The sequence below is a fragment of the Ips typographus genome, linkage group LG4, assembly GCF_016097725.1.
Source record: "Ips typographus isolate SLU linkage group LG4, UJ_Ityp_2.0, whole genome shotgun sequence".
Classification (NCBI taxonomy): Eukaryota; Metazoa; Arthropoda; class Insecta; order Coleoptera; family Curculionidae; genus Ips; species Ips typographus.
In genome coordinates, this window is record NC_138425.1 from 9,512,994 (window position 1) to 9,537,397 (window position 24,404).

Sequence of the window (24,404 nt, forward strand, 5' to 3'; positions counted from 1 at the left end):
TTTCTGTGTTTACATGTTTGATGTTTCTGTCACTTTTTATTTTTAATATTATTATTTTCCTTCATTCATTGATTTCCTTTGGTTCTGGTGAAGTGGAGAACCTGTATTAAAGTGCTGCAGTGCTTCAAAATTTCGTATTCCATCCACTTTGTTCTATTGCGTTTTTAATAGAATCTGTAATTCTTCTGTGATATTAGAGGGAATGTCTTCAGCCATGGCGGATGATTCCTGGAGGACCCATGCATTTAGGCAAAATGTAGTGACCAAAATGTAAGCATTTAATTTTATCCAGGTATATTGAAATGGGGGGCTTTAGCTTAACTACAAATGTAGTCCAGCCAAGATTCACTCTCCTTTTGACAACATGACAACTTGTATATTTTGTTTAGGTACTCCAAGAAGTTACCCATTGAATTCCATGTAGAAAATGCTTTCTGAAATGAATGTATAGAGTATTACTTGTTATTTTACTTATAGATACTGTTGTACTTAAACCGTTCTTAGTAAACTTCCCTGCAAGTACTTACTGTTTGTTTTGTAGAAATTCTCAATTTTAAAGTTTCCATACTTGTATGTTTAATCACTAATTTGAAAGCACAAAATGTAAAACTGACCCTATACCTATTGTTGCAGAGAGGAAGCAATTCGTGCCTCTGGCATGAATACTTCAAGGAATAGCATTGAAATGGAAAATCATGTTTTTCAAAAAGCCAGAAATAAGGAGGAATATCTAGGATTTGTGGCTAGACTAATCCTACATGTTCGAGAAATGAGTGAGTTTGTACTGACTTTTATCTCAGAATAACTTAGTGTTTATTTCTATAATCCTTAGTATTTTTATATTGTCTATAAACTATAATCTTCAATTGCAAATTGTGATAAAATAGAACAAAGGAACCATATATGCTATTTTAAAGTTATAGATAATTTTATTACACTCAAAAGATATAATATAATAATCAATTGTTTCAAAAATCAATCTTTTGATTAACCTTACCTAGATAGCAAAAAAGGACAGCAAGGAGCTATGAATGGGGTTCCAGGTGGTCAGCAGCAACAGCCTCCAGGAATGCCTGATCCTATCAATGCTTTACAAAATTTGGCCAGCCAAGGTAAGATTGTTGATTCATGCACTAAAGCATTATTAAAACTTGCCAAGAGTTCTAAATACATATTATTATTGAATCTTCAAAAAGTTTTTCAAGTCAAAGCTAATACTTAAAAAAATAAAAACTACAAGATATCAAAGGCTTTATTATATAAATCACTTGTTTTCTAGCAGCTTCCAGAAAGCTAATTTTGTTAAGAAAAATTATTAGGTAGTAAGGGATGTAGAATAGTAGAATAATACACACTCCTCCAATTGCTTTTTGTAAATAATACAAACCCACTGCAGTTAAATACTTTGATTTATTCTGATTTTCAAATTAATCAAAGTACTAGTAGGTATGTAGTTTGTTTTCATGGAAAATACACCTATAAATGTTTATTGAAATATTTTTGGTAAATGCTTTATCAGACAGCAAAAGGAACTGGTACAACTGGAATAAACAAAGATTTTTCGCTCTGTTTGTTATCAAGTACACTCACAAACATTTTGCATATTTTATTTTTACTCTTTTATTTTAATAGTTTTTTATGGGTAGATGCCTTACACAGAACGCAGGCCATATCATATGTGAACTTTGGTTAAACTATTAGTCAGACCTAATCAGCAACGTGTTTCTTCTGTATAAAATAAACGAGAAACATATGACATGAGTTATCTGGTTGTTAAAAGCAAGTAAATGAAAAATATTACTCCTTATAAATGTAGTTATGTTTGTAATTTAACTATAAACGTTTTTGTTCTAAGGAAGTCGTAATCCAATGGTGGGAATGGCTGGGCCTCCTCAACCTGGACAGATGTCTAATCCAGGTCAACCACCTAACATGCTTCCAGCATCCAATTTTAATAATCGAACCCAACAAATTATGATGGCTGGTGGTATGCCCATGCAGGTACAGTTTGAGTTTTTCTTTCTCCATGGGTCTGTCGGCTGTCAGCTCCAGATAGCACGCTACACACACGTACAGTTTGAGTTAAACTAGTTTTTGTTTACTAATATCATTGATAAGGTACAACGAATGCCGAACATGAATATGCCGAGCCAGAACGCTATGCCTGGCCAAATGCCTATGCAGATGCAAAATCAAATGGGTGGACAAATGCCCGTTCAAATGGGTGGAGGAATAGGCGTAAGTTACCCAACTAGATATAAAATAATGACTTTTTTATTTGCGCTTTATAAAAGATGCAAGGGCAGGTGGTTGGTCCTGGTCAAATGGGACCTGGAGGTATGCAAATGGGTCCTGGAGGGATGCAAGGCCCTATGATGGGTAAGGGTAAATTTTCACGTAATATGTTGGAAAAACGGTAATTGATTTTTTGGTTAAAGGTACAATGTCCCAAATACAACAACCAAAACCTAATCAATCAAATTCAATTATGATGAATCCTAATTCAATGGGTGGTGGTGGATACGTTCGGCAACCGGGCCCTGGTCAAATGTTTGTACAGTCTCCCCTTCAAGCTTCAGCGCAATCTCCAGCTGGAGGAGGTAACAACACTGTTTGTTTTTAATTGTCTACAAAAACAAATAAATAAACGACTTGTTAGGTTTATCTCAACCTCCAAGTGCATCACCAGCTTTAGCTCCGAGTCCCGGCTCATCGATGGTTATGATGGGCGGTCCACGGCCGCCTTGCATGGCTGCAAGTCCTGGAGCTTCTTTAAACACCCCTGGTCAACCTGGGCAAAGTCCTCTTGCAAGTGGGGGCGCTTTGCCTGAAGAACAAGCTTACAGGGAAAAGGTTGGTTCCAATTCCTTGAATTTTTACAAATTAACAAAATAGCGATTTTTTCAGATACGACAGTTAAGTAAATATGTAGAACCACTCAGGAAAATGATCACTCGAATGGGAAATGACGGTATGTTATTAATATATTTGGCTAATTGTAACATTACTGAACAATTGTGGAAATGCTTAGACGGGGAGAAAATGAGCAAAATGAAGAAGCTTCTAGAAATTTTATCAAATCCACACCAACGGATGCCTCTAGACACTTTGATTAAATGCGAGATTGTTCTGGAAAAGATTGATTTCAAAAGAGGTGACGGACTTCCTTTTAAAGTAAGTGACAGTTTCAGGAATTGCAGTGTTTTGTTATTTTAAAATTTATATCTAGGAGTCTCACGTGTTTCACTCCTTGTTGGATGCAGTTTCTCAAAACTTGCAAAGTCCTGTCATTAACCACACTTTACACAGAACATTTGGACCAACTTTAGACGCTTTATTTGGTCCTGAATTCAGGTAAGTCCCTGTTTCATCATCTGCTGCAATAAAAGTTTTCTCATTATTAGACTTGTACCACCGGCGAAAAAAATTAAGCTTGAAGAACCAACCAGTGATATTCCTGACGTGCTGCAAGGAGAAATTGCCCGATTGGACCAGCGTTTTAAAGTGAGCCTGGACTCGAATCAGCCACCAGGTGCTAAACATATCCAGCTTACTTGTTGGTTGGATGATAAGTATGTCACTCATTTCGTTAGTAGACAGTGTATAAGCTTTTTTGTAACAACAGGCATCTTCCTTGCGTTCCGCCGATATCCGTAACAGTTCCGGAAGAATACCCCAAGGAATCGCCAATCTGTCATATGGCGTCATATGAATATAATGCAACAAAGTTCTTATCTGATGTGCAGGCAGCATTACAGGTAATTTAAGTCATGAGATTTATCTACAAAATTATAATCATAATCTTATTGTCTTTAGAATATGCTCTAGTGTTCTATAAGAGTGTCGAAACTGTTAAAATGTGTAATAATTAAATTTGAATTCTAGGCGAGGATACGAAAACTCCCGAAACATTTTTCGGTTTCCCACTTGTTGGATACGTGGGAAATGAGCGTGCGGCAGGCTTCAGCTCCACCTAGCGCTATCGCTATTAACTCTATGGCTGTTATGATGGGATTGTAAAGTAAGAATAAACTTTTATAAAATTACTATTTATTGATTGATGGGTATACCTAGAAGGATAGTATTGGATTGGTTTAAAGTTATGATGTGACATGAAGTGTGCTTTTCTATTTGGGGTTTCATCATCTTTAATAATTTCAGGAAAAATGCCATCTCAACACAGTGGGTAGTTTATGAGTGGTTAAAAAAAAGTAGCTTTCAGCTTGCTGCTTTTTATTGATCAATCACAAACTACAAACACTGATGTACAAACATTGGACATTATTATTCACATTTATATTTAACAATATATTTTATTAGTTTAGTATCCCTTTGAGAAATCAATTTGATTCATCAGTGGTTCATTTTTGAGGTAACGTTCTAAGTTAATTTTAAATTGAGCAGCTATTTCTGGAGGTTGAGTGTTAGCTGCTACATGAGGAGTAATTACCACCTAGAATAATTAATTCAAAGTATTAATTAGGTAGGATATTACTTTTTCTTTTACATTCGGTAACGTCCAAAGTTCGCTATCTTTTGATAAGGGCTCCACCTCAAACACGTCCAGAATGGCGCCAGAAATCCATTTCTCTTTAAGAGCTTGCACCAGTTCAACTTCTTTTATTACGTTTCCTCTGCCAACGTTTACAAAAACTACTTTTTTTCCTAATTTTTAAAATATCAAAGTAGTTTAATTTGCATTTACCATTACCTTACCTTTACAATTTTCCAATACTCCGTTTCCTAAAATATTATCAGTTTCTTCAGTTTTAGGTAAAGCACTAACCAAGTAATCGACACTGCTAACCATTTTAGACAAACTATTCCTGCTATAATATTTAGCTAGATGTTTGTATTCTTCCGAATTCAAATCAACGTCCGATCTGCGCCCAAAGCCATATACTGATGTGCATCCTAGTTGGTTGAATAATTTAGCCACTGAAAATATCAAAATAAGTACACGTTCACTTCTTTAAAATGGCTGTAAAACCTCACTTTCTTTTCCCATGCTACCTATACCCACTAAACCAATTTTTAATTGAGCAACGCTTCTATAAAAATAAGGAAGACACGCTTTATCATATACTTTAATTTTTTGATTGTCGTGAGCCTATAAACGATTGAAACATTATTTTACCGTACACTTTAAAGTAAATTTGAGTGGTTTACCTTAAAAAGTTGTCTTTCAAAGTTTACAATCTGGGTGTAAACGTACTCAAACATTAAAACACCAAAATTGCGTCCGGAAACACGGGTGAAAGCAAATGGTAATAATTGTTGATCTGTCTTAAGATTTTTAATTACAGCGTCGATTCCTGACCAAGTTCCTTGCACCCATTTAGCTTTACGAAAATTATACATAATAGGCGCTACGAAGGGGTAGTCCCCAATTATGATTTCAGCATCTTCTAGCGGTTTTGTGTCTGAAATTGGAAATTTACGTCAAAATTAGGAAATCATTTTTAAGGAAAAACTATACCTGAAGGGTCAACTTCCACAAAATTTACTTCGGGTAGTATTTTTCGTAACTCAATTATCAATGAGTTAAAGCGTGAAAAAACTGGTATCGTTAACTTCGTAGACATTTTCAGTGGTTCCGGTTACTTTCCCAACAGATGTAATCAGAACACTCTATTTAAAATGTATTTAAGCGTTATATTGTTTCAAGAGTGCGTATATGTAATTACTGATAACACGTTTAAAAAGATCCATTGTTTATCGAGTGCAAAAAACTGATTAAGTATGTACTTAATACTGTTGAGTTGAGATTATTTTATTAGCTGCTCTAGTATTTTCGTGCAGTGACTTTGACAAATTTAAATGCAAGTACCATATAATACCAGTTTATTGAAGTAATTTGCCATAAACTAAGCGGACAAAAAAACTGAATTACTATAAACTGTTTTTAATAATTATTCACATGTTTTTGATTGTTTTTGAAATTACTTACATTGATAATGTTTTTACTATACTTCCCAATTACAAATTTCAAACTTTGTTACGTTGTACTGCTATTGTGGCCACGTTAACTACAAAAGTCCTATGTTGTCTATATCCCTTGTTAATGCTGGTTACATGTATTATAAGTCTATGATAGGAACACATAATTATATTTTGCAACTTTATTGAAATGAGTATCACGACGCTTTTTCTTTTTTGTTTGATTTGATTTCAATAACCACTGCACAAAACATATCCTACTTTTTGAAGAACTCAAATTAAGCTACAGTTTTAAAAACACTTATATACTTTATTGAAAAGAGGATTTTAAGTACCTTCTTATAGTTCTTATTGATAATATAATTTTTAATAAACTCGCTGAACAGCAAAAGCTATAGGAAATACTGCCTAGTTAATTACTTGAAAATGCTAAGGTCAGGGATGCTGCCACTACTGGTAGAACTGAATTTTTGTTGGGATAGGCGTCCCTCAAGTTTTACTTATTTTTTTCTTTGCCTTAGAATATACAATAGGAATGATTGAGAACGGAAAATTGGTGAAATTATTTTTTTACTCTTCTACTTTGATGAGATTAGAACAATATGCAGCAGCTAAAAATGTAAGTGGTTAAGTCATTCTGGTGCTATTTGTTTCAATCTTTATGAATAAGCAGGACAATAATAAGACAGCATGCATGCCTTAATTCAAATATAAACTGTCATAATTATTATAAACTTTAACGTATATACCAACAGGATCCCAACGCTGTGCGCTTTATCTGTCAGACTTGAGACAATTCATAATAATAGACTGTTAAAATTAACACTCCACAAATTGTTGATAAGAATATTAATCAACAGGAATGACGCAAATTATAACAATATAAATTATTGCTGGAAGACTTTTTAATACATGATACGGCTAAAAAATACACGATAAACACTTTTTGATTTAATTTATGATGCACTCGTAGTGCTGTTGTAAGCCAATATGCCGTCGATAGCTTCGTTAATGTCGTTCACAATCTGCTCTACCGGTACTTGAATGATAAGATCGACAACACTTAAAATGATTCCATGGAATAAGGTTGTGAATGTATCAGTCAAAACGTCAATAATCCAATCCAATAGTCCAAGTCCTGTTATTACTAAGGTAACTGTCCTAAAACCAAATTGACAACCAATATAAGATTATTTGACACGCAGTCAATCCAGACATACCCGGTGTTTGTAACGTCAGCCTTATCAACAAAAGCATGATATGAGGTAAAGTTGAAACCTACTTTAAGGTTAAGCCGGACATTTTGCACTTGTGCATCCACAGTGCCTTCAATACTTAACAGCAACACTTGGGTGTGGTAGTCGTATGATATCTACTCATAAAACCACAATGTCCATCATAAGATAAAACGAGACAACATCATGACATACCAAAAGATTGTCAAATGCAATAGGTAGTGTTATTTCCAAAATGTGAGTACTCATACTGTATTTTGCTATAACATCACCAGACAAAGTAATAGTGGAAAGCTGTTGCAACCATCCATCGGTTATATTCACGTATCCCAGGTCAATCAACTAAACAAAATCAAAATCAGTTTTATGTTTAGTATAGGCCCTATATTTACGTTGATATATTGGTCAGACAATTCCAAAGGATCCAAGCCATCTTGAATGATCAATTTCTGAACATTCGCCAGCAATTCTAATGCATAGTCGGTCACGTTAGCCTCAATGTGACCTGATCTACAACTTCATTTAGAGCAACCAAATATCAAATTCAAAATTACTTACTCAGTTTCCAATTCAGAGCCAAGTGATACTACAGTAGTTTTCAAACTTGTCCATTCTTGGGTTGAAAGCACATCAAGAGGTATTTCAATTGATGGTAACTTTTTAGGGGTAATTCCCTCTACAAGTTCAACATTACTTGAGGCGGCCAAAGTTAAAGCAGCCAAAGCTACACTCAGCACTACGAACTTCATGTTGATGATAAGCGCACGCATCTGGGTGACTTGACTAAATATATTTATAAGAAAAATGTATCGAATATAAATTAGGCTATCTATTGGAAATCTTGGAGGGAAGACTAACGTAAGTGTTTATTATGAGAATTTCTGGTGCTATCAAAACATATTAATTGATTCGGCTGGCCACTTATAAAATGATAGCTTTTATAAGAAAATGCAGGTGGGCAAAATTCAGGTGTCACAATACGTTTATTCTTAGGATGAGTGAGTAGTACCCGACGTCGTAGAAAGGCCACTTCAAACTTTTTCGTTAATTCTACGAATGTTTATTTGATTGCGCAGTATTTGGAGTTAGGTAGAGGGAGTTTTATCTTCAACTTGTAAATTTATATTGTATTGTTTGATGATGGTATTTTATTTAATAGTGCATTTTGCTTATAACCCGTTACATCAATAGATATTTGAATTTTAAAAAACAACTTTATCATTTTAGGACACTGTATACACAAAAACAATATAGACACCACGTAATACAGTTTTTTGAAGCATGTTAAAAGCAATTTGATACGTATAGATAAAATTCCATATAAATTAACATCGTACAGTTCTACATCATCAATGCACAATGATCATCAACACTTTGAAATGAAATTCATTTATATAGTTTGTCTGTTGGTTTGTGCCGCTTTGGCCGACCAGCTAATTCAGTTTGAACTGGATGACGAAGTGAAAACTGTTTTGGAAGAATCTGTTGTTACCCACTTTGTTGAACTAGCTGAAAAACTTGCTGCCTTACACAACAAACATGCGATGTAAGTACATACACCTGTGGTATGTAAATTCTTGACTGAATAACTCAGACTTGGTGAAACAACCACCGCAAATCTGAACGATTACGTAGACGCTCTTCTGCCAAATATAAATGAAGCAATTTTGAATGCTGGATTGGATCCCACTACTGTTCCAGATGAAAGCATTAGTGTACGTCTTTAATTAAGTCACAGCGCTTTTTACATTTTTCGAATTTTTAGATTGGTATAGGAACTTCCACTTTGAGTCACGGAAACCTAACAAAACTCTCCACAATTGAAAGGTATCATAACGTGACCGTCTCATACGATCCAGATGATAAAAAAGCAAGTATCGAGTTTATTTTGCGTTGGGAAGACTTAGAGCTGATTTATAAGTACCATACTAAAGTGGTTCTGATTAGCATGACCGGTCATGTAACCGCTAACGTTGAACATCTAAAAATACATCTAAAGTTAGGATACGATTTTAACGCAAATCAAATTACGATCGATGACCTTGATTTCAATCATACTGGGTAAGTGGATTATATTATAGAACTGATTGGCTGAAGTACCCAGTTTCTTTCAGCGATATCAAGCTAACGTTCAGCGGTAATTCATTACTTGACTATATTTCGGATGCAATGACGACAGTTTTTACGACGATTTTCCATAATCTTATCATGAGTATTGTGAAAGAAGTAGCAATGGATCCTGTTGAAAGTATTGTGACGTCCCTAAATGAAATTATTGATAAAGCGTTAAACCCTGATAATTATGTTACTACATTAGAACCATAATTATTAATGGTTATTACAAAACCTCCTAATTAGCATTGTACCTAAAGTTGTAATCAATATAATTGCCACATAACAAAATGTTAACTTAGGTTCATACATACTTTGAGTGTTAAATGAACCCATATTATCCTTTCATTTGAAGATCATATTTAGGAACATAGATTAATGGGGTATAAAAAAACAAACAAGCATTTTCCCAAAAACCATTTACTTACAAATTAAAGCTTCCAAATTGTTTTATAATCATTGATCACTTGATCTGCATTAGAATGTTTGTGAAACATGAAAAATCCCTGAATTTGTGCAGGACTAACAGCTTTACCTTCTGACAGTACTTTGTCTGCAAACACTTTGGATTGTGGTATTGCATTTTCCCCTGGATAAAATCGCAAAAACATTTGCTCCAATTGGGGTTTTGTACAATGGCCAATAAATTCTTTAAGATCCACTCTCCCAGGTCTTATTAAAGCTGGATCCAATCTGTAACTCAGTGTAGAGAACAACCTACTTAACAGTGGTAACTATAAACGCAACCTGTCTATGTAGTTAGTGGTCATAAACAATATCCTTGCTTCAGTACTAGCAACACCATCTAAACAGTTCAATAAACCACTAAATGTGACTCTATTCAAGCCTTGAAATGCTGCTTTTTGTTGATCAGTATCTTCCCTGGACACAAAAGCTGCATCAACATCTTCCAGTAGGATCATGCTTTGTTGTGGGGCTACACTTAATAAATGATTCAGCCTATCATCAGTTAATCCTCTTTCTGATAAATTGAGTACACATATAGAGAATCCCAATTCCCCAGCTAAAGCTGTGATGTATGATGATTTACCACAACCAGGTGGTCCATAAAGTAGGTAACCTATTTATTGGTTATTTGCCAGTACCATTAAAATAAACTGAATTTGCAAATCAATTGAAAACAAATACCTCTTCTGTAAGGAATTCCCCTGTCTGAGTACCAACTTGGATTGTTAATAAACTCCTCACAGTCATTTAAAATTCTTTCACTAATACCAGTATCTAGAATGACTGAAGTTAGAGGTCTTTTCTTTCTGGGGTGTCCAAATTGCCTCCAATCACTTCCCATTGCTGCATACATTATGGTTTTCCCTTCATGTTGCTTTAAAGCCATGTGCCTAGCTAACACAGAACAAATAAGTCTCCTTTTGTATTGGTTAATAGAAAAACAAACCTTCTTCAAGAATGTTAAAATATACAGCTTTATTTCTACCAAACGCTGTGAGTTGCACTGTTTCCCATGGAACACCCATGTGTAAATCTAATGTGTGTTGTTCCCTAGTTCTTTCAACTCTAATCCAGGTTCTTCCATATCTTTTATAATCCACATTCAATTAACTGATCTGTTATCGGTATAAATTACAACTTACTTGAAAAAGTGAGTTCCTATGCTTGGAATAAAGTCATATTTAGTTTTAACATGTCCACTATCTTTTTGTTCAAAACTAGTTTCAACACTCAAATGCTGAGTTTGTTGAGCACCTTTAGTGGTCATCCACTGCAATAACCACTGATATGATTTATCACGACACGGAACTTCCAATGTTATCATGTAATGCCTCCTGAACAATATTAGAGAAGTTTGATAGCCTTTACGGAGTATTGCAGCCCCGGCACCTACGCCAAACAAACCGAATCCAGCCCCAAAATACGGATTGGTCGTCAGAGAACTAATGTATTCCATTAGGGCCATTTTGGATTGTTAAACACAAATTGTAACTTAAATATCTAGGGAAAATGCAGTTTATATAATAAGTGAAAAATTAGTGAATTTTACATTTATTTACTTTAGTTGACATATGACATAACCTCAAACCTTTTAGTAGATCGAAGTTATATCACCGCCCTCTGTACAAGAAAGCCAAGAAGGTGCATGCCAAAAATTCCAATATGGCCGAAATATGGGATTGACAGTTTGCATTTGTTTGTATTGTGGAAATTGAGTTTTTGGATGATTAAATTAATTTTTAAAGTTTAAAGTCCAGACTTGGGATTACTTGCCAAAGTAATTTTTGTTTGCTATTATATATTGTTGTTTATATGTTTGTTGTTCTAGTGAAAGTGTAGTTTGTGTTCATTTTATTGTGTTATCACTATTGTTATTGTTATTTCATTGTTCTATACCTAATTTGTTGTTGGTTTTTTAACTTAAATTCTATTGTCTCTACAATATGCCGTCACACTTGTTGTTTGCCAAATTGTAAAAGCAATTTGGAGAAAGGCCCAAAAGTGTCCTTTCCTTTCCAAAAGACCCTGCTCGAACCCAACAGTGGTTGAAAGCTTTGAACTGGAATGATTTTACTCCAACACAATACTCAGTGGTAAGTACAATATGCTTTCTCATTCAGTAAACTTATTGCCTCTTACATACATAAGTGAGTTAAATTTTGAGGCCGTCTGCATTTTGAGAGCAACAAAGGTTTACTCTGAAGAAACAGGACAGCTTTTAGAAGTTTCATTGGCACATTTACATTTATTCATTAAAAGAAAGGTCTTGGTAATAATATAAAACCCATTTACCACTTTTGCTTACCTAGATTCAAGGATTTCTAAATTTTCTTTGATTGAGCAGTTTTTACCTTAGTTTGTTGTACTTTCCAAGACAAAGGGTTCTAACCAAACTTGCTTTGGCTGGACTTTATTGGATATAAAAAGCCATATCTATACATATCTGGATCAGGAATGAAGCGTTCTTTGATTTTTCACTCACAACTTCTAATCAACTACACGAAAAAATAAAAAAAATCATATTTTCTACTGCATCTCCATAGGTTTGTGTACAAAAAAAAATCCGATAACGCCGCCATTAAAATGACATTCTAGGCTTTCTTGTAAAGAAGGCGGTGGTTATATCCATATCTGCTTTTCTTCTCTGCAGTCTGCATGTCACACTCCAGAATTTTATAATAGGTTATGTTTATGTTATTTGTTGTATTTTTTAAAATTTATTTCATTTCTCTGAAACTCAGACATATGGTTCATTGGTTTAGTCTTGCTCAGCATTTAGTTGCCCATCCCAAAGAATTACTGAGCTGAACATAAAATTCCACAGATATGGTCTGTTTACTGGACTTGCTTTATTGGACTCTACTCAAATTATAACTGTAACAAACAAGTCAAAAAAACAAAGACTGTTGCAAGCTCTCTAAGTATGCTCCTTATAGAATTTAGTGTGGTGGATTATAGGTATAATAAGCATCGTTTAGTTTAATTTTTTAAGGTTGATAAAAAAATAATTTTAAAATAATGATAACACCAGCAAACTATGCAAGCCTCTTCTCATAGCTCCTGTTCTTGTACTTAAGATGACACCTTAAAAAACGTCGATGCTTCAAATAGGTGACTTCCAGCAATAGATCGGCGTTTTCGCTTCCTCTGGAACTTTCCATTTTTCTTTCGCGCCTCATTTCGACTGGAAATGTGTCTAAATACAGGCAACAATCGTAGAGCCGCTTTTGCATCCTTTCGAAGACTTGGCCAATGTGACGTTTGCGGATTTTTCTGTACCTATTGTACAGAAAAGTTAAGGCGTAGTCGATGTCTTCTTGAGATACTTCAGGGAATTCTAAAGGATTCTCCTTATTGGGGTCACCAAAGAATCGTTCTGGGTCTGGAAACCTTTCTAAGAACTGCTCAAGGCGAAAGTCGGTTGGGTCTACTTTCATTTTCCTGGCAAAGAAGCAGAAGTATGTAAATACTTGCATAAAAAAATAAACTGTAAAACTTACGTCAAAAAGTTTTGTGGCGATGTTACGCCATTATTCTCAAGAGAATTATTAATAGATGCTTGTCCAACCAACTTTGTAGCAAAAGGTAAAGCCTCTTGAAACCTATTACAGGTAGATTGTACATCTGTGGCTTGTAGGTACCCCTCTACAAGCATTCAATGCAGACATTTCTCACCAAATAATTTATCCTTATTATTACCAGTGCTGAATGTGTCTACAGCCTTGTCCAAATCAAAGAGGTTTCCTTCTCGCTCACAATACTCTAGTACAAAGTCCACATCTGCATCTGGAAAGGTCTTCATCAGTAACTCACTGGCAGAGCTACTAAAAATGTTGCTTCGACCGAAACCCACGGCACCATCAAGTTCATTTTTCCATAAAGCCTCTTGAGTGCAATCAGGTGTTATTGAAGGTGATGAATTATACGAAAAAGGTGTTTCATCATTTAGCATGATGTCCACAACCAGGTCTACTAACTGTTCTGGTGGTTCTAAAGGCTTTAGTACTTTTACCATGTAGAGAACGTCTTTGATTTGTTTCCTTGAATGATTCTGACATAATTGTTGCTGAATTAATTCTACTAAGTTTTCCATAGTAAAAATTTAGTTTCTGCACTGGCACTATAGTCACAATAAACACAAACTGAACTCGAATAATTACATTAAACCTTCATTTTAGTAGATAAGGAATATTGATAACAGAAACAATGATATAGTTAATGTGTACGGATTGGGTAAATGTTCGACCTTATCTATTTTTATAACTGAATGACTCAATATAAATTATAAACCGATTCAGTTAGCTGTTATAGAGTACATGATGCAAAGCATAAACAAGTATAAGGATTATCATACAAAGAAATTACCCATTTATTAACCAGAATACTTTTGGGGTGTCTCAACATGAATTACTTAATAGACTAGAAAAAAGTATATTTATTTTTTTAATTATACCTAATATAAACCCAGTTATACATTTTGTAAGTATTTATTTCTGGCATATTTTCTACACTTCATTTTATATTAATATATCCGATTATAAATAAGTATGTAAAATAAAAACAATAATAGAGATTCACATTTATCTATATCTCACATAGATATTTTAATATTAATATACCACAAGTTGGATAATACTACTAATAAGTGTAGCTTAGTACTAAAATACGTCACTTTGTCATTATTGTCATAAGTATACATATAAAGGAAAATTTTAAATTTATTATTGTCACACACTTCATTATTAGGGAAATACTTTTTAATTTAAACATTATAACACATTTTTACTTCCATGTAGTATTCGCAACAAGAATACTACAAAATAAATACTGTTTGAAAGTGATCCAACGTAAGTAAGGTATTTATTGTCAATTTGACGGACGGTAAATATGTAGGAATGTTCAGTAAACGCTGCGATCCATCCAAAATGGATAACTGTGATAATAGTTAACAAATTTCATAATAACCAATAATCACAAGCCATTAAAATACATCACATCAAAAGGTCAGTCTCTCAAATATCAGATCATATCCGTATTTGTTTAAGGACTTTAATTAACAAAAAGGTAAAACAAACCATACAGATATTTAAAGCAACATCGTTTAAAAACAAGGTTTTGTCAAGCCAATTTTTGGACGAAGAACGATGAAAATATTAAATTGGAGAAAGTGTAGTCAGGACTAACTCAATTAAAACCAACTGGAATGTCCTATTAACCCTTAATTTCTACTAGAGTTTTGTCCTTACTTGGTTTATAAGTTAACAAACTAGCGTATTTCTTCAACAACTTTCTCCAATAGCACACCACATCCTTCATTCTCAAATGATTCCAAATCATATTATAACCATTTTCTGCTATTTCTTTAGCTATATCGTCGTAGTGCATAGCAAATTCAATCAGTTCGCGCAATTCCTCTTTGCTCGCTTTAGCGTTAACGGGAATATAATGCACCCAAGGTTTTAAAGCGGTATAGAAGAACTCTTGCCATTCATCACCAACGTGAAACACAAGGGATTTACAGAGTAAAATGTGTTTGAATCTGAAACTGGCCGCCACGCCTCTGTAATTAAATAGGTATTTATACTGGCAATGATCTTCGAATGAAACTTCAGATGCTGGCGGAGCATGTAGGGTATCCTGCAATAAATTATTTATGCAAACCTAATGATATATGGGATGATCAAATAATAGTAAAACTGTTATTCAATCATAACTTTACAGATAAAAATTAAAATCGACGTGTTTGGGGTTTTTACGTAATACTAACTCCCAAATTGAAAAAAGTATTTCCATCTGTCCAAACATTCTACTATATCATCGTATCTTTAACACAACCGGACTTGCAGTCACTTCGAAAAAAGTAAACTTTACGGGACTGCAGTCACTCCCAAGATAATTAATCAAAACAAAATTCTAACCTCAAAATTTGCTTTGTTGGCAGACAAACAAATTCCCAATCTTATCAATTGCTTTGATGATTAACCACGTCTATCCTAGCATTCCTAGTTTCAGTCACGTCGCAAATTGTGCAACTATACGGTTGTAATTAATAAATTCTCTCTAAAAAAAATGAGTGACCAAGGTGGAATGCGCGCCTTGATCTTGGTCGGTGGTTATGGTACTCGCCTAAGACCACTTACTTTAAGCCGTCCAAAACCACTGGTAGAGTTTGCCAACAAACCCATTTTGCTGCACCAAGTGGAAGCTCTGGTCAAAGTTGGCGTTACTGAGGTAATTTTGGCTGTTTCATACAGAGCTGAACAGATGGAACAAGAGCTGGCAGCTGAAGCAGAAAAGTTGGGAGTGAAAATGATTTTTTCTCATGAGACTGAGCCCCTAGGCACTGCCGGTCCCATTGCGTTAGCGGGCAAACACCTCAAGAAAACCGACAAACCTTTTTTTGTCCTCAATTCTGACATAATCTGTGACTTCCCATTCAAAAAGTTGATCGAGTTTCACAAAGCTCACGGCAAAGAAGGTACCATTGTTGTGACCAAAGTTGAGGAACCTTCTAAATATGGAGTGGTGGTGTATGATGAGAAAAAATGCATAGAAAGTTTTGTAGAGAAGCCACAAGAATTTATATCCAATAAAATCAATGCAGGTTTATATGTACTGAATCCCAGTATGATTGATAGAATTGAGTTGCGTCCAACTTCAATTGAAAAGGAAGTGTTTCCTTTTATGGCAAAAGATAAGGAACTCTATGCATTTGAGTTGGAAGGGTTTTGGATGGATGTGGGCCAGCCTAAAGACTTTTTGACTGGGATGTGCTTGTACCTTAAACATTTAAGAAGTACAGATCCTGATAAACTTTATGATGGTCCAGGAGTAGTTGGTGAGTTAAACTGATCATTAATTGCATCATACAACCCAAAACTAGAGAATTTAAGTACACACTAAATTAATCAACTCTTGAATTATTTTGATTTTCATAGAACTACAGGGTGACTAAAATTGTTAAAATGCTAAATTTCAGAACATCCATACCTAAATATGCCAGCTGAATTCCCAAATTAGTAATTATTAGTCATTTACTGAAATTGTATCAGTTTCATTTGAAGAATGTATAGAAAATCAAAAAACCCAATTTTGAGCAGCACTTTAGTTGACTTGACAAATTTTATTTAAAAGAGAAAGACACATTATTACACAATCAGTGTTACTAACAAAAAATATACTGCCAAATTCAACTAGAAACACTCATAAATTTAGCTTTACACTACCAAGTTAAAAGGGATTAGCTGTAATCCCTAACCTACAGTATTAGTGATTACAATAAAATTATTAACCTCCAGGTAAGATTATTTTATCATAAACTATTGTGTATAAACCACTTTTATGTTACATTAGACATGTCTCCAACTTAATTTGACAACTCACTTTTGCTGCATAAGTAGTATTTAAAAAAAATCTGCTAAAGAAATTAAAAATAGTTGAATATTAACTTTCTGTTGGCAGAAAAAATTAAAACTTTAGTATACCTACAAACACTAAACCTTTTACAACCATCTTGGAATAATTCTGTACAATAAATTACTCTAAAACTTATTTACTATTTAATAGCATTTTGCAAACTGTCAATTTAACTTTTATCAACTCAACTAAAAAATCCAACAACTTGTAAGTCATTAATCAGATTTATTAATTGTTAAATTGGTATTCCAGGCAATGTGTTAGTACACTCAACGGCCAAGATTGGTAAAAGTTGCCAAATAGGACCAAACGTGACAATCGGACCTGGAGTGGTGATTGAGGATGGGGTTTGCATTAAAAGGACGACCGTACTGAGAGACGCCACGATTCGGTCAAATACTTGGCTGGAAAGTTGTATAATCGGATGGAAATGCAGCGTGGGGCAATGGGTGCGAATGGAGGGCACCACAGTGTTGGGCGAAGATGTAATCGTTAAAGACGAGACGTACATTAATGGAGGGCAAGTGTTACCACACAAAAATATTGGAGATTCTGTGCGGACTCCTCAGATTATTATGTGACCTTTCAACTTTTAACATTGCTTCAGTCAATTTCTGTGTCATATAATTTCTTTCATAAAGCATTTACATACTTATATAATAATATGTAGTTTTTTGGGAAATTTATAGGAAAAGTTTATATGTAAGTATAAATAATTATTCCCAAAAAAATCATAGATTAGAGCTACAGTTTTTATGAAACTAAATGGGCATTTAGTAACAATAAGAACTATAATATATAGGCTACTTATAATAGAAGTAGTTTTTTTAATTTCAAATAAACTACTTACCATATCTGATTTCCAGGCTTGATTCTTTGTGTACTGAGCATCCGCCAAGTCGGGGTTTTCGCGTGATAATAATATTAAAGCGTCTCTTTCGGAGCATGTTCGAGAACCTCGAAAAAACACTTTCGGAATTTTGTCTTCCCATATCGTTGTATTTCCTACTTTGCCTATTCTTTCTCTGTGGATATCCCATCGGCCTACAAATAATTGAAATAGGAATAAAAAGATATGAAAAAAGTAATACATCTGTAATGATTATTATTATGTTTATTTTGGAAGGCTGGTAGTTGGAAAACTGGCCTTCTCCCAGGGTCAGTTTAACTGAGTAACTTGTGATATACATATAGTATTTCTTATCTCAATAATTGTTCTTCTCAATAACATATTTTATATAGAAAATCGCTTTGAACAAAAATTTACTTTTTGCTCTTATTTCAAAAGATTTTCGTGACAAACAACAATCAAAAACCTCAATCCACCTTCTACCCTCATTCCACTTTTTTTCACTTCCTTCAGTTCTCAAAGTAAAAACTTCTTCAAAATTTAATCAGTCACATCATCATAGAAAATACTAAATATCACAAACAAGAGTAACAACACTAATATAACAACTTAAAAAATTAATAAACTAAACCATACTTTTTTTTTAATTAACTTTTGTTCTGGTCTGTTTTTCTTTAATATTTTAATGTCTGTTTGGTATAACAACATTTTTACATATTTGTTTGGCTATAGAACACTTAAACAGTTGAAGATAGAGCAAAAATGAGTGCAAGTTCATATCTTACTTTTTAGTGATACATGATATTTTCACAATTTTCAAAATTTAAAAAGGAATGTAACAACAACAATGCAACAGACAAGTGATTGGTTGAATGTGAGAAGTTAAGAAGCAATCATCAAAATGGTGTACCTGTCTGTTCTATTGTTGTGCCATCCAGTTTTTGTGCCATTTTACCCATAATTAAATAATCTAAATCCACATTACTAATTTACAAAGAAAAAACATAAGCTGACTTAGACATATCTTGACAATGCTTTTACTTATTACACTATAAAGCATACTATTTATAGTGTAGGTCTTTACAATTAATAACTAATATAGTTTAATTGAAAACCTGTTATATTTTTGAAGTCTTAATTTTTTAGTAATTTATCATTTGAGTTGTTAAAATATCATGATTATTACTTTATTATAACTATCAAAACATACCCAAAAAAATCATAAAACTAGTAGTTTTTTGAATTAAAGATCCAATTTTTGATGTTTTTGTTGTATACTGGAATGTTTTTCTATAAAAAGCTTACCTATTCCTTTTGGATAAAGACTGATAGCTGGGCCGCCTTCCCAAAAAGCCCAGGCCGGATACATTATATCATTATATTCTGGCGTTTTGCTGAACGAAAAAACCGGACCGAAAAATCCATAATTTCTATGAATTTGTGGCCAATCTCTAGTGTTTAAAATTAACTCCATGTCAGGCAAGTCTGGAGCCGCTTCCAGCAAGAAATGTTCTACTCCAGCACATCTACTTGGGAACATACAGTTTGCATCGCGGTATAGTTTATGATTGATTATTTGATACTTGGTACCCCTAAAATAATGAATATTTTCAAAAAAACTCCTTTTTTTTTTCTATTAATAAAATGTAACTTGATATAGGTACGTAATTGTGTTAGAAAGATAATTGTTTAAAGCTTTGTTTCAGTATTTTCAAATGACTATCTACCATTTAACAGCCTGTACCTATTTAGGAACAAGAGAAATTATTTTAAATTAAATTCACATGAGGATAAATATCAATTTAGTTTGTTGCTATTGCAATATGTCAATAAATAACTTGTACTACTGGATTAATCCATGCTTGGCTGTTATAAATTAATACTGGTTATCAATAATATCAGTCAAAGGACAGCAAAGATTGTAAATTTAAGTGATTACCATATTTTTTGATTTAAAAATAGATTTAAATTTAGTTTTAATTAACTCTATACATTATCACTTATTTTTCATTACTATAATGAGAAACCTTAACAATAACCCTTGTCATAAAACAAGTTCTAGTGCCATAGATAGCTAGGATATAATATAAAAAAGATTATTCCAGTGCTCTGCAGTATTTAGCTGTTATTAGAATTACAGTTTTCAGCCATCTCCATACAAAAACTATTCTTTTCAGAAAACCACTTTGGTTACTTTTACTACACACTCTGCATTGTACTAAATAATAATCAAAGAAACACTTCCACTACTACAATTTAGGATCAATAAGACTTTCTGTATATTTTTAACATCAATTTGTTACTTACTTTGTTTTGACAGTCTGTATCTGATTTTCAGAAATGCCCTTTTCCTTAAATATCTTTAGGTCATGTGCTATAACAGATGCATGGCAATTACACCTGTTACTGTTACAGGGTTTATAGGTACGTTTGGCATCTTGATAGAGGTCCAAATATTTTTTGAATTTTGTATTAGCTTCTAAAAGAAGGACTTATAAGCACTAATTGTCTCAAAAAAGGACACTCACCTCTAGTATATTTGTTAGCTCTTTCTGTAGGGCAAATTTTGTCTGGTCCTATCGATTTGTTAGGTGTACTGGAACTCGATACAGGCGGTAAAAGAATTATGTAAAAAATGTAGGGTAGAACCGTTAAACTAGTGTAAAAAAATAACATATTTAAAAAATTTGTTTGTAGTTTGAAGAAGTGTTGTTTATATTCGTTTAAAGGTTATGATGTGTTAGGTTCTTCTCTTTCTACTTACAGGACATTGTACTATGTGCCACTTCTTTTAGATTACAACCGTTCCAATTGTAACTTACCTGCGTAAACCCCATTTGCACCGACTTTTTCCACCTGTATTGTCAGTCTAAACCATTACACACACGGTGCAAATAGGGGTAAACGCTTACTGCTTACATTAAAATAAACCCCTTCTAGGATGAGTGAAGGTAAAGTAAACGCAAAATAATAATGGTACAAATTTTATTGTCAAAACAACTGATTGAACTAAAATATTGTACCGTTCTTCACCAAAATACCACAACACTTTTATTACACACCAGCCAGAAACACTCATTTATATATTTTCTTTTGTTTAAAAACAAACACTGACAATTGCTCTCTAACCTCGAACTAACAACGACAGACGACAGTTAACAAATATGGCCGCATTCGTCTTCATGGCGCGAGCTGTTTGGCCAACTGTCAAATAACGTCATTCGGCCTGCAACAATGAACACAATAGAGCTCGAATCAGATGAGAAAAGGCCACCGCATCATCAATGACGCAGTTTTTAAAACTATTTCTTTCTCCTTCTACAGTTGCCGTCGCATTAGATATAATCAGAGGCGTCCTATTAAAATATTCCCGAAAATATATTGTTAAGCGGTCAAAAAGCCACTTGGCAACGTAGTACGGTTTTTACTTGGACACAATTAAAACAGATGCGGCAGCGGCCAGGTACATTTGGACCTTTTTATATGCTTTTACTAGCCGGCACTCTAAACGGTGTTGCCAAGTTTAAAAAAATGTAGTGGCGGACAGGGAGACTTAGGGGGTTAGGTTAGGTTCCGTTTTAGTCTGGTGTTTTGGTTGTATTGTTGATGGTCGCAGTTGAAGTTCACATAGTGTTATGAATAAAAAACGTTATTTTGTCAAAATGTCTTTCAAAAAGGTTGGAAAGAAAGGTGTTATCATATCCAGCCAAGGCCGTGAAATCGTCAGTAACGTCTTACAATTTATGAAGAAAGAAGCAGAAGGAGTTTCCATTCCTTTGAAAAACTTGTTGTCTTTTATTTTCTTTATTAAAAACGACGAAAATGTTTCATTTTACTGATAAAATAATAGCACGCCACTGACTGGCTGCAACAACTTGGAAAGTAACGAGAGCAGCAATATTTAAAGCGAGACGTACAGAGATCGTGACATCATCGTTTGATGACGCCTGTGGCCTTTTCTTAGCTGATTCGAGCTCTACATTCTGCAAACACAATCTACAAATCTAAAATCCTCTATATTCTTTAATACAAATATATTCTTCTACAATCACTTCAGTGTTAACTAAAATCTCTTTCAACTGCTTCTGCAATTCCTGAATTGTAACTAAACTGTAACCGTATATGTTTTCTCTAGTACCGATCGGCACCACACCTTCCTGGTCAAACAAACGAAAAATGTGTTTCATATAAACGTCGTGGAATCCCCACTTGAATGTTTTAAGTCTTCTAAGTTCCATTTGTGTTACTCCTTTAAATATCCTTTCATTATAAAAGGCCATAGGCACATTAAATCGGCTGGCCCTGGGCACAATAATCAGTGTGTCCAAATTAGTACACAATTTAATGCCCTTCTCAAAGTGTTCTTCTATCGCAAAATTTATGAGAATTAAAGTATTAAGATTTTTTAATGCCGAAATGTTTTGAAAAAAATCTACAGGGTACCACGATGCGCAGTGGCACAAACAGATTGTTGTTAACAAAGGCATCGTTTCTGAAAAGGGTATAGAATTTTTAGAAATAATTTTACAATTTCCTAAACCAAGTGTTACTAAACTACTTTCTACCTTTCCAGCTTTACCTATCCATCTATTAGCGTCTATGTTCATACCGTCTACTTCTAAAAGCCACATATGCTTTAAACTTAAACGTTCAATAAGAGTAGTTTCGTTTTCAACTTCCCGGTTACAAGAAATTTTTAAATCTTCTAAGCATTTCAGTTTCCAAAGACAACCTAAATCTACAGAATCGGTATATGAACAAATTAAATTCGTATGCAGAACGCGCAAACTAGAACAATTCTCAGCTAAGCTTTCTAATAAGTTGGTTGTTAAATCAGGAATGACCAAAGTGTGTAATTGATGGAATCCTACAAAATTTGTTCTTCCTGAAAAATCGCATTGTAATAATTTTAAATTTCGCGTGTTAAGTTTCTGCATAACAACATTTAGTTGGTCCCACTTAACTTTGCAGTTTCTTAGCCTAATTTTTTGCCACAAACTTAAATTATAACCTAGTTTCTGGTTCCACAATTTGCACACCATACCACATTTTATGATGTCCCAAGTGTCTAAAAAATGGCAAACGAATGGAAGTGTATTCGAAACGAGCCATTCATCTTGGGAAAGTCGCTCCCCTAAGTCGGACGTTGTTTGTAGGTTTGTTTCGTCAGTTCCAATGGCCTCTTGCAAGTCGGACATTGTTTGTTCGTTTGTTTCGTCAGTTCCAATGGCCTTTTGCAAGTCGGACATTGGAAATTAATAACTTTGTACCACACCTGAAAAACAACATCTTGTCTCGGAACATACTGTTAGTGTTTAGTGTATATGCCAATTTTAATATAAAGTAGAGAAGACGAGCAACTAGTTATGTACAAGTAATGTAATATGCATGGTATATGATCGAATATGTAATTTCAATTTATTAAAAACTATGTGCAAGCAAGAATGTAATTTCTATTCTAGGCAATCAAAAATCTAATATTCAGAGAAGAACATATCTCTATATAGAAACTTTTATAACAGAAACTCAACAATTTAGAAAACACAACATAACCTAACCAGGGTGCCTATTCTTATATTGTTAAAACGAGGGAAGGCTGGAGAAGGCGAAGGGAGTTATCAAGAGAAAAAACAGGACACTGTGAGACTGTGACAGGAACCCGCCATTGTCAACTTCTTCTATCACATTCTATCAACACTTCTCTTGAGAATTTTGTTCCCTTATTTATTATATTGGTTATTGATTATTTGATTTGTTTGGAATAAGGGTTTGGACCATTTGCTCGATAATTTGTATAGAGTCATGTACACAGCATTCATGTATCCATCCATGCAAATGGCCCGATTCAGTGCAAAAAGCCCGAGAACAGTTTCTCCAAGAGTTCATAACCATGAACCCTTAATAAAGCTATGGAGGGAGCTATTAGGCAAAACGCGAAAAAAGGCCTTTGGAGCGCCTTGAAGTCCTTGTCATACTCATTTGCTGGCATAACTTTTATACTTACTTCCTGTATATTTTTCAGTTTTTGTTTTTCTCACGTTCTTCATTAAAAACCTTTTTTTATTTTTTTATGTTTTAGTTACTTTTACCGGTTTAAGGTCGCACACGTACAGCCTGTCCGCGCCCGAGATCCGTAGAGAAAAGACTAAAAATAAAAGAAAAGGACCCAAGGTGCCCAAGACCCTAACTTCTATTTTAGAACTTGACGAATTTTGTGACGTATCCATACGGTTTACCACGTGATGACTGTACACAAATGACAGTGACTATCACGTGCCTGATTGTTAAAAATCTGATCGCTTTACAAATCCGCGCATCCTTAGGAGATGAGTGGAACACAGTTGACTTGATGAAAAAATTTAAAATCGATTTGCCTGTTTTTC

General features: G+C 34.1%; 9 protein-coding genes and 1 long non-coding RNA gene across 19 annotated transcripts; 3 read left to right on the forward strand and 7 right to left on the reverse strand.

Annotated features, from left to right (window-relative positions):
- On the reverse strand, positions 1 to 683 carry LOC145728120 (uncharacterized). Its single transcript, XR_014178000.1, has 2 exons — positions 528 to 683; positions 1 to 434 (listed from the first exon to the last, which is right to left on the reverse strand). It is a non-coding gene; the product is annotated as an uncharacterized LOC145728120 (long non-coding RNA).
- Positions 35 to 7,313, forward strand: LOC145728105 (mediator of RNA polymerase II transcription subunit 15-like). Of its 8 annotated transcripts, none has more exons than XM_081978110.1 (15): positions 36 to 270; positions 634 to 773; positions 1,002 to 1,112; positions 1,856 to 2,001; positions 2,119 to 2,238; positions 2,295 to 2,385; positions 2,439 to 2,600; positions 2,660 to 2,853; positions 2,896 to 2,971; positions 3,032 to 3,174; positions 3,230 to 3,354; positions 3,405 to 3,572; positions 3,626 to 3,758; positions 3,886 to 4,021; positions 4,075 to 7,313. In XM_081978110.1, the coding sequence occupies exons 1-14, from the start codon at positions 203 to 205 to the stop codon at positions 4,018 to 4,020; spliced, it is 1,812 nt and encodes a 603-aa protein (XP_081834236.1). In that variant the 5' UTR covers positions 36 to 202; the 3' UTR covers position 4,021; positions 4,075 to 7,313. The 8 variants fall into 8 exon arrangements, with proteins under 8 accessions (XP_081834235.1, XP_081834236.1, XP_081834232.1 ...); XM_081978111.1 differs by having other exon boundaries at positions 37 to 270; positions 2,908 to 2,971; XM_081978113.1 differs by having other exon boundaries at positions 37 to 270; positions 2,295 to 2,379; positions 2,908 to 2,971.
- LOC145728113 (glyoxylate/hydroxypyruvate reductase A-like) lies at positions 4,213 to 5,620 on the reverse strand. The gene is made up of 7 exons (XM_081978126.1): positions 5,480 to 5,620; positions 5,170 to 5,423; positions 4,996 to 5,110; positions 4,717 to 4,938; positions 4,508 to 4,665; positions 4,306 to 4,453; positions 4,213 to 4,260 (listed from the first exon to the last, which is right to left on the reverse strand). Exons 1-6 carry the CDS (start codon positions 5,583 to 5,585, stop codon positions 4,322 to 4,324), a joined length of 987 nt encoding a protein of 328 aa, XP_081834252.1. The 5' UTR covers positions 5,586 to 5,620; the 3' UTR covers positions 4,213 to 4,260; positions 4,306 to 4,321.
- On the reverse strand, positions 6,828 to 7,962 carry LOC145728116 (uncharacterized). The gene is made up of 5 exons (XM_081978128.1): positions 7,734 to 7,962; positions 7,568 to 7,685; positions 7,371 to 7,517; positions 7,161 to 7,312; positions 6,828 to 7,101 (listed from the first exon to the last, which is right to left on the reverse strand). The coding sequence occupies exons 1-5, from the start codon at positions 7,943 to 7,945 to the stop codon at positions 6,897 to 6,899; spliced, it is 834 nt and encodes a 277-aa protein (XP_081834254.1). The 5' UTR covers positions 7,946 to 7,962; the 3' UTR covers positions 6,828 to 6,896.
- Positions 7,963 to 8,369: 407 nt separating this feature from the next.
- On the forward strand, positions 8,370 to 9,598 carry LOC145728117 (uncharacterized). The gene is made up of 4 exons (XM_081978129.1): positions 8,370 to 8,721; positions 8,770 to 8,890; positions 8,941 to 9,236; positions 9,290 to 9,598. Exons 1-4 carry the CDS (start codon positions 8,528 to 8,530, stop codon positions 9,498 to 9,500), a joined length of 822 nt encoding a protein of 273 aa, XP_081834255.1. The 5' UTR covers positions 8,370 to 8,527; the 3' UTR covers positions 9,501 to 9,598.
- Positions 9,599 to 9,691: 93 nt separating this feature from the next.
- On the reverse strand, positions 9,692 to 12,467 carry Bcs1 (mitochondrial chaperone BCS1). Its single transcript, XM_081978119.1, has 7 exons — positions 12,373 to 12,467; positions 11,315 to 11,358; positions 10,898 to 11,255; positions 10,702 to 10,841; positions 10,437 to 10,649; positions 10,035 to 10,368; positions 9,692 to 9,980 (listed from the first exon to the last, which is right to left on the reverse strand). Exons 3-7 carry the CDS (start codon positions 11,218 to 11,220, stop codon positions 9,719 to 9,721), a joined length of 1,272 nt encoding a protein of 423 aa, XP_081834245.1. The 5' UTR covers positions 11,221 to 11,255; positions 11,315 to 11,358; positions 12,373 to 12,467; the 3' UTR covers positions 9,692 to 9,718.
- A 115-nt stretch (positions 12,468 to 12,582) lies between these two features.
- On the reverse strand, positions 12,583 to 14,079 carry LOC145728115 (uncharacterized). The gene is made up of 3 exons (XM_081978127.1): positions 13,455 to 14,079; positions 13,256 to 13,400; positions 12,583 to 13,196 (listed from the first exon to the last, which is right to left on the reverse strand). The coding sequence occupies exons 1-3, from the start codon at positions 13,846 to 13,848 to the stop codon at positions 12,791 to 12,793; spliced, it is 945 nt and encodes a 314-aa protein (XP_081834253.1). The 5' UTR covers positions 13,849 to 14,079; the 3' UTR covers positions 12,583 to 12,790.
- Positions 14,080 to 14,223: 144 nt separating this feature from the next.
- On the reverse strand, positions 14,224 to 20,780 carry LOC145728110 (O-glucosyltransferase rumi homolog). Of its 2 annotated transcripts, none has more exons than XM_081978123.1 (5): positions 20,550 to 20,780; positions 20,329 to 20,497; positions 19,327 to 19,613; positions 18,022 to 18,215; positions 14,224 to 15,392 (listed from the first exon to the last, which is right to left on the reverse strand). In XM_081978123.1, the coding sequence occupies exons 1-5, from the start codon at positions 20,695 to 20,697 to the stop codon at positions 14,967 to 14,969; spliced, it is 1,224 nt and encodes a 407-aa protein (XP_081834249.1). In that variant the 5' UTR covers positions 20,698 to 20,780; the 3' UTR covers positions 14,224 to 14,966. The 2 variants fall into 2 exon arrangements, with proteins under 2 accessions (XP_081834249.1, XP_081834248.1); XM_081978122.1 differs by having other exon boundaries at positions 20,329 to 20,500; positions 20,550 to 20,779.
- Gmppb (GDP-mannose pyrophosphorylase B) lies at positions 15,572 to 18,030 on the forward strand. Its single transcript, XM_081978125.1, has 2 exons — positions 15,572 to 16,593; positions 17,424 to 18,030. Exons 1-2 carry the CDS (start codon positions 15,825 to 15,827, stop codon positions 17,750 to 17,752), a joined length of 1,098 nt encoding a protein of 365 aa, XP_081834251.1. The 5' UTR covers positions 15,572 to 15,824; the 3' UTR covers positions 17,753 to 18,030.
- Positions 20,781 to 20,988: 208 nt separating the features above from the next.
- LOC145728109 (uncharacterized) lies at positions 20,989 to 24,401 on the reverse strand. 2 transcript variants are annotated; one of them, XM_081978120.1, is made up of 2 exons: positions 24,026 to 24,401; positions 20,989 to 23,296 (listed from the first exon to the last, which is right to left on the reverse strand). In XM_081978120.1, exon 2 carries the CDS (start codon positions 23,268 to 23,270, stop codon positions 22,026 to 22,028), a length of 1,245 nt encoding a protein of 414 aa, XP_081834246.1. In that variant the 5' UTR covers positions 23,271 to 23,296; positions 24,026 to 24,401; the 3' UTR covers positions 20,989 to 22,025. The 2 variants fall into 2 exon arrangements, with proteins under 2 accessions (XP_081834246.1, XP_081834247.1); XM_081978121.1 differs by having other exon boundaries at positions 24,022 to 24,401.
- Positions 24,402 to 24,404: the final 3 nt, after the last annotated feature.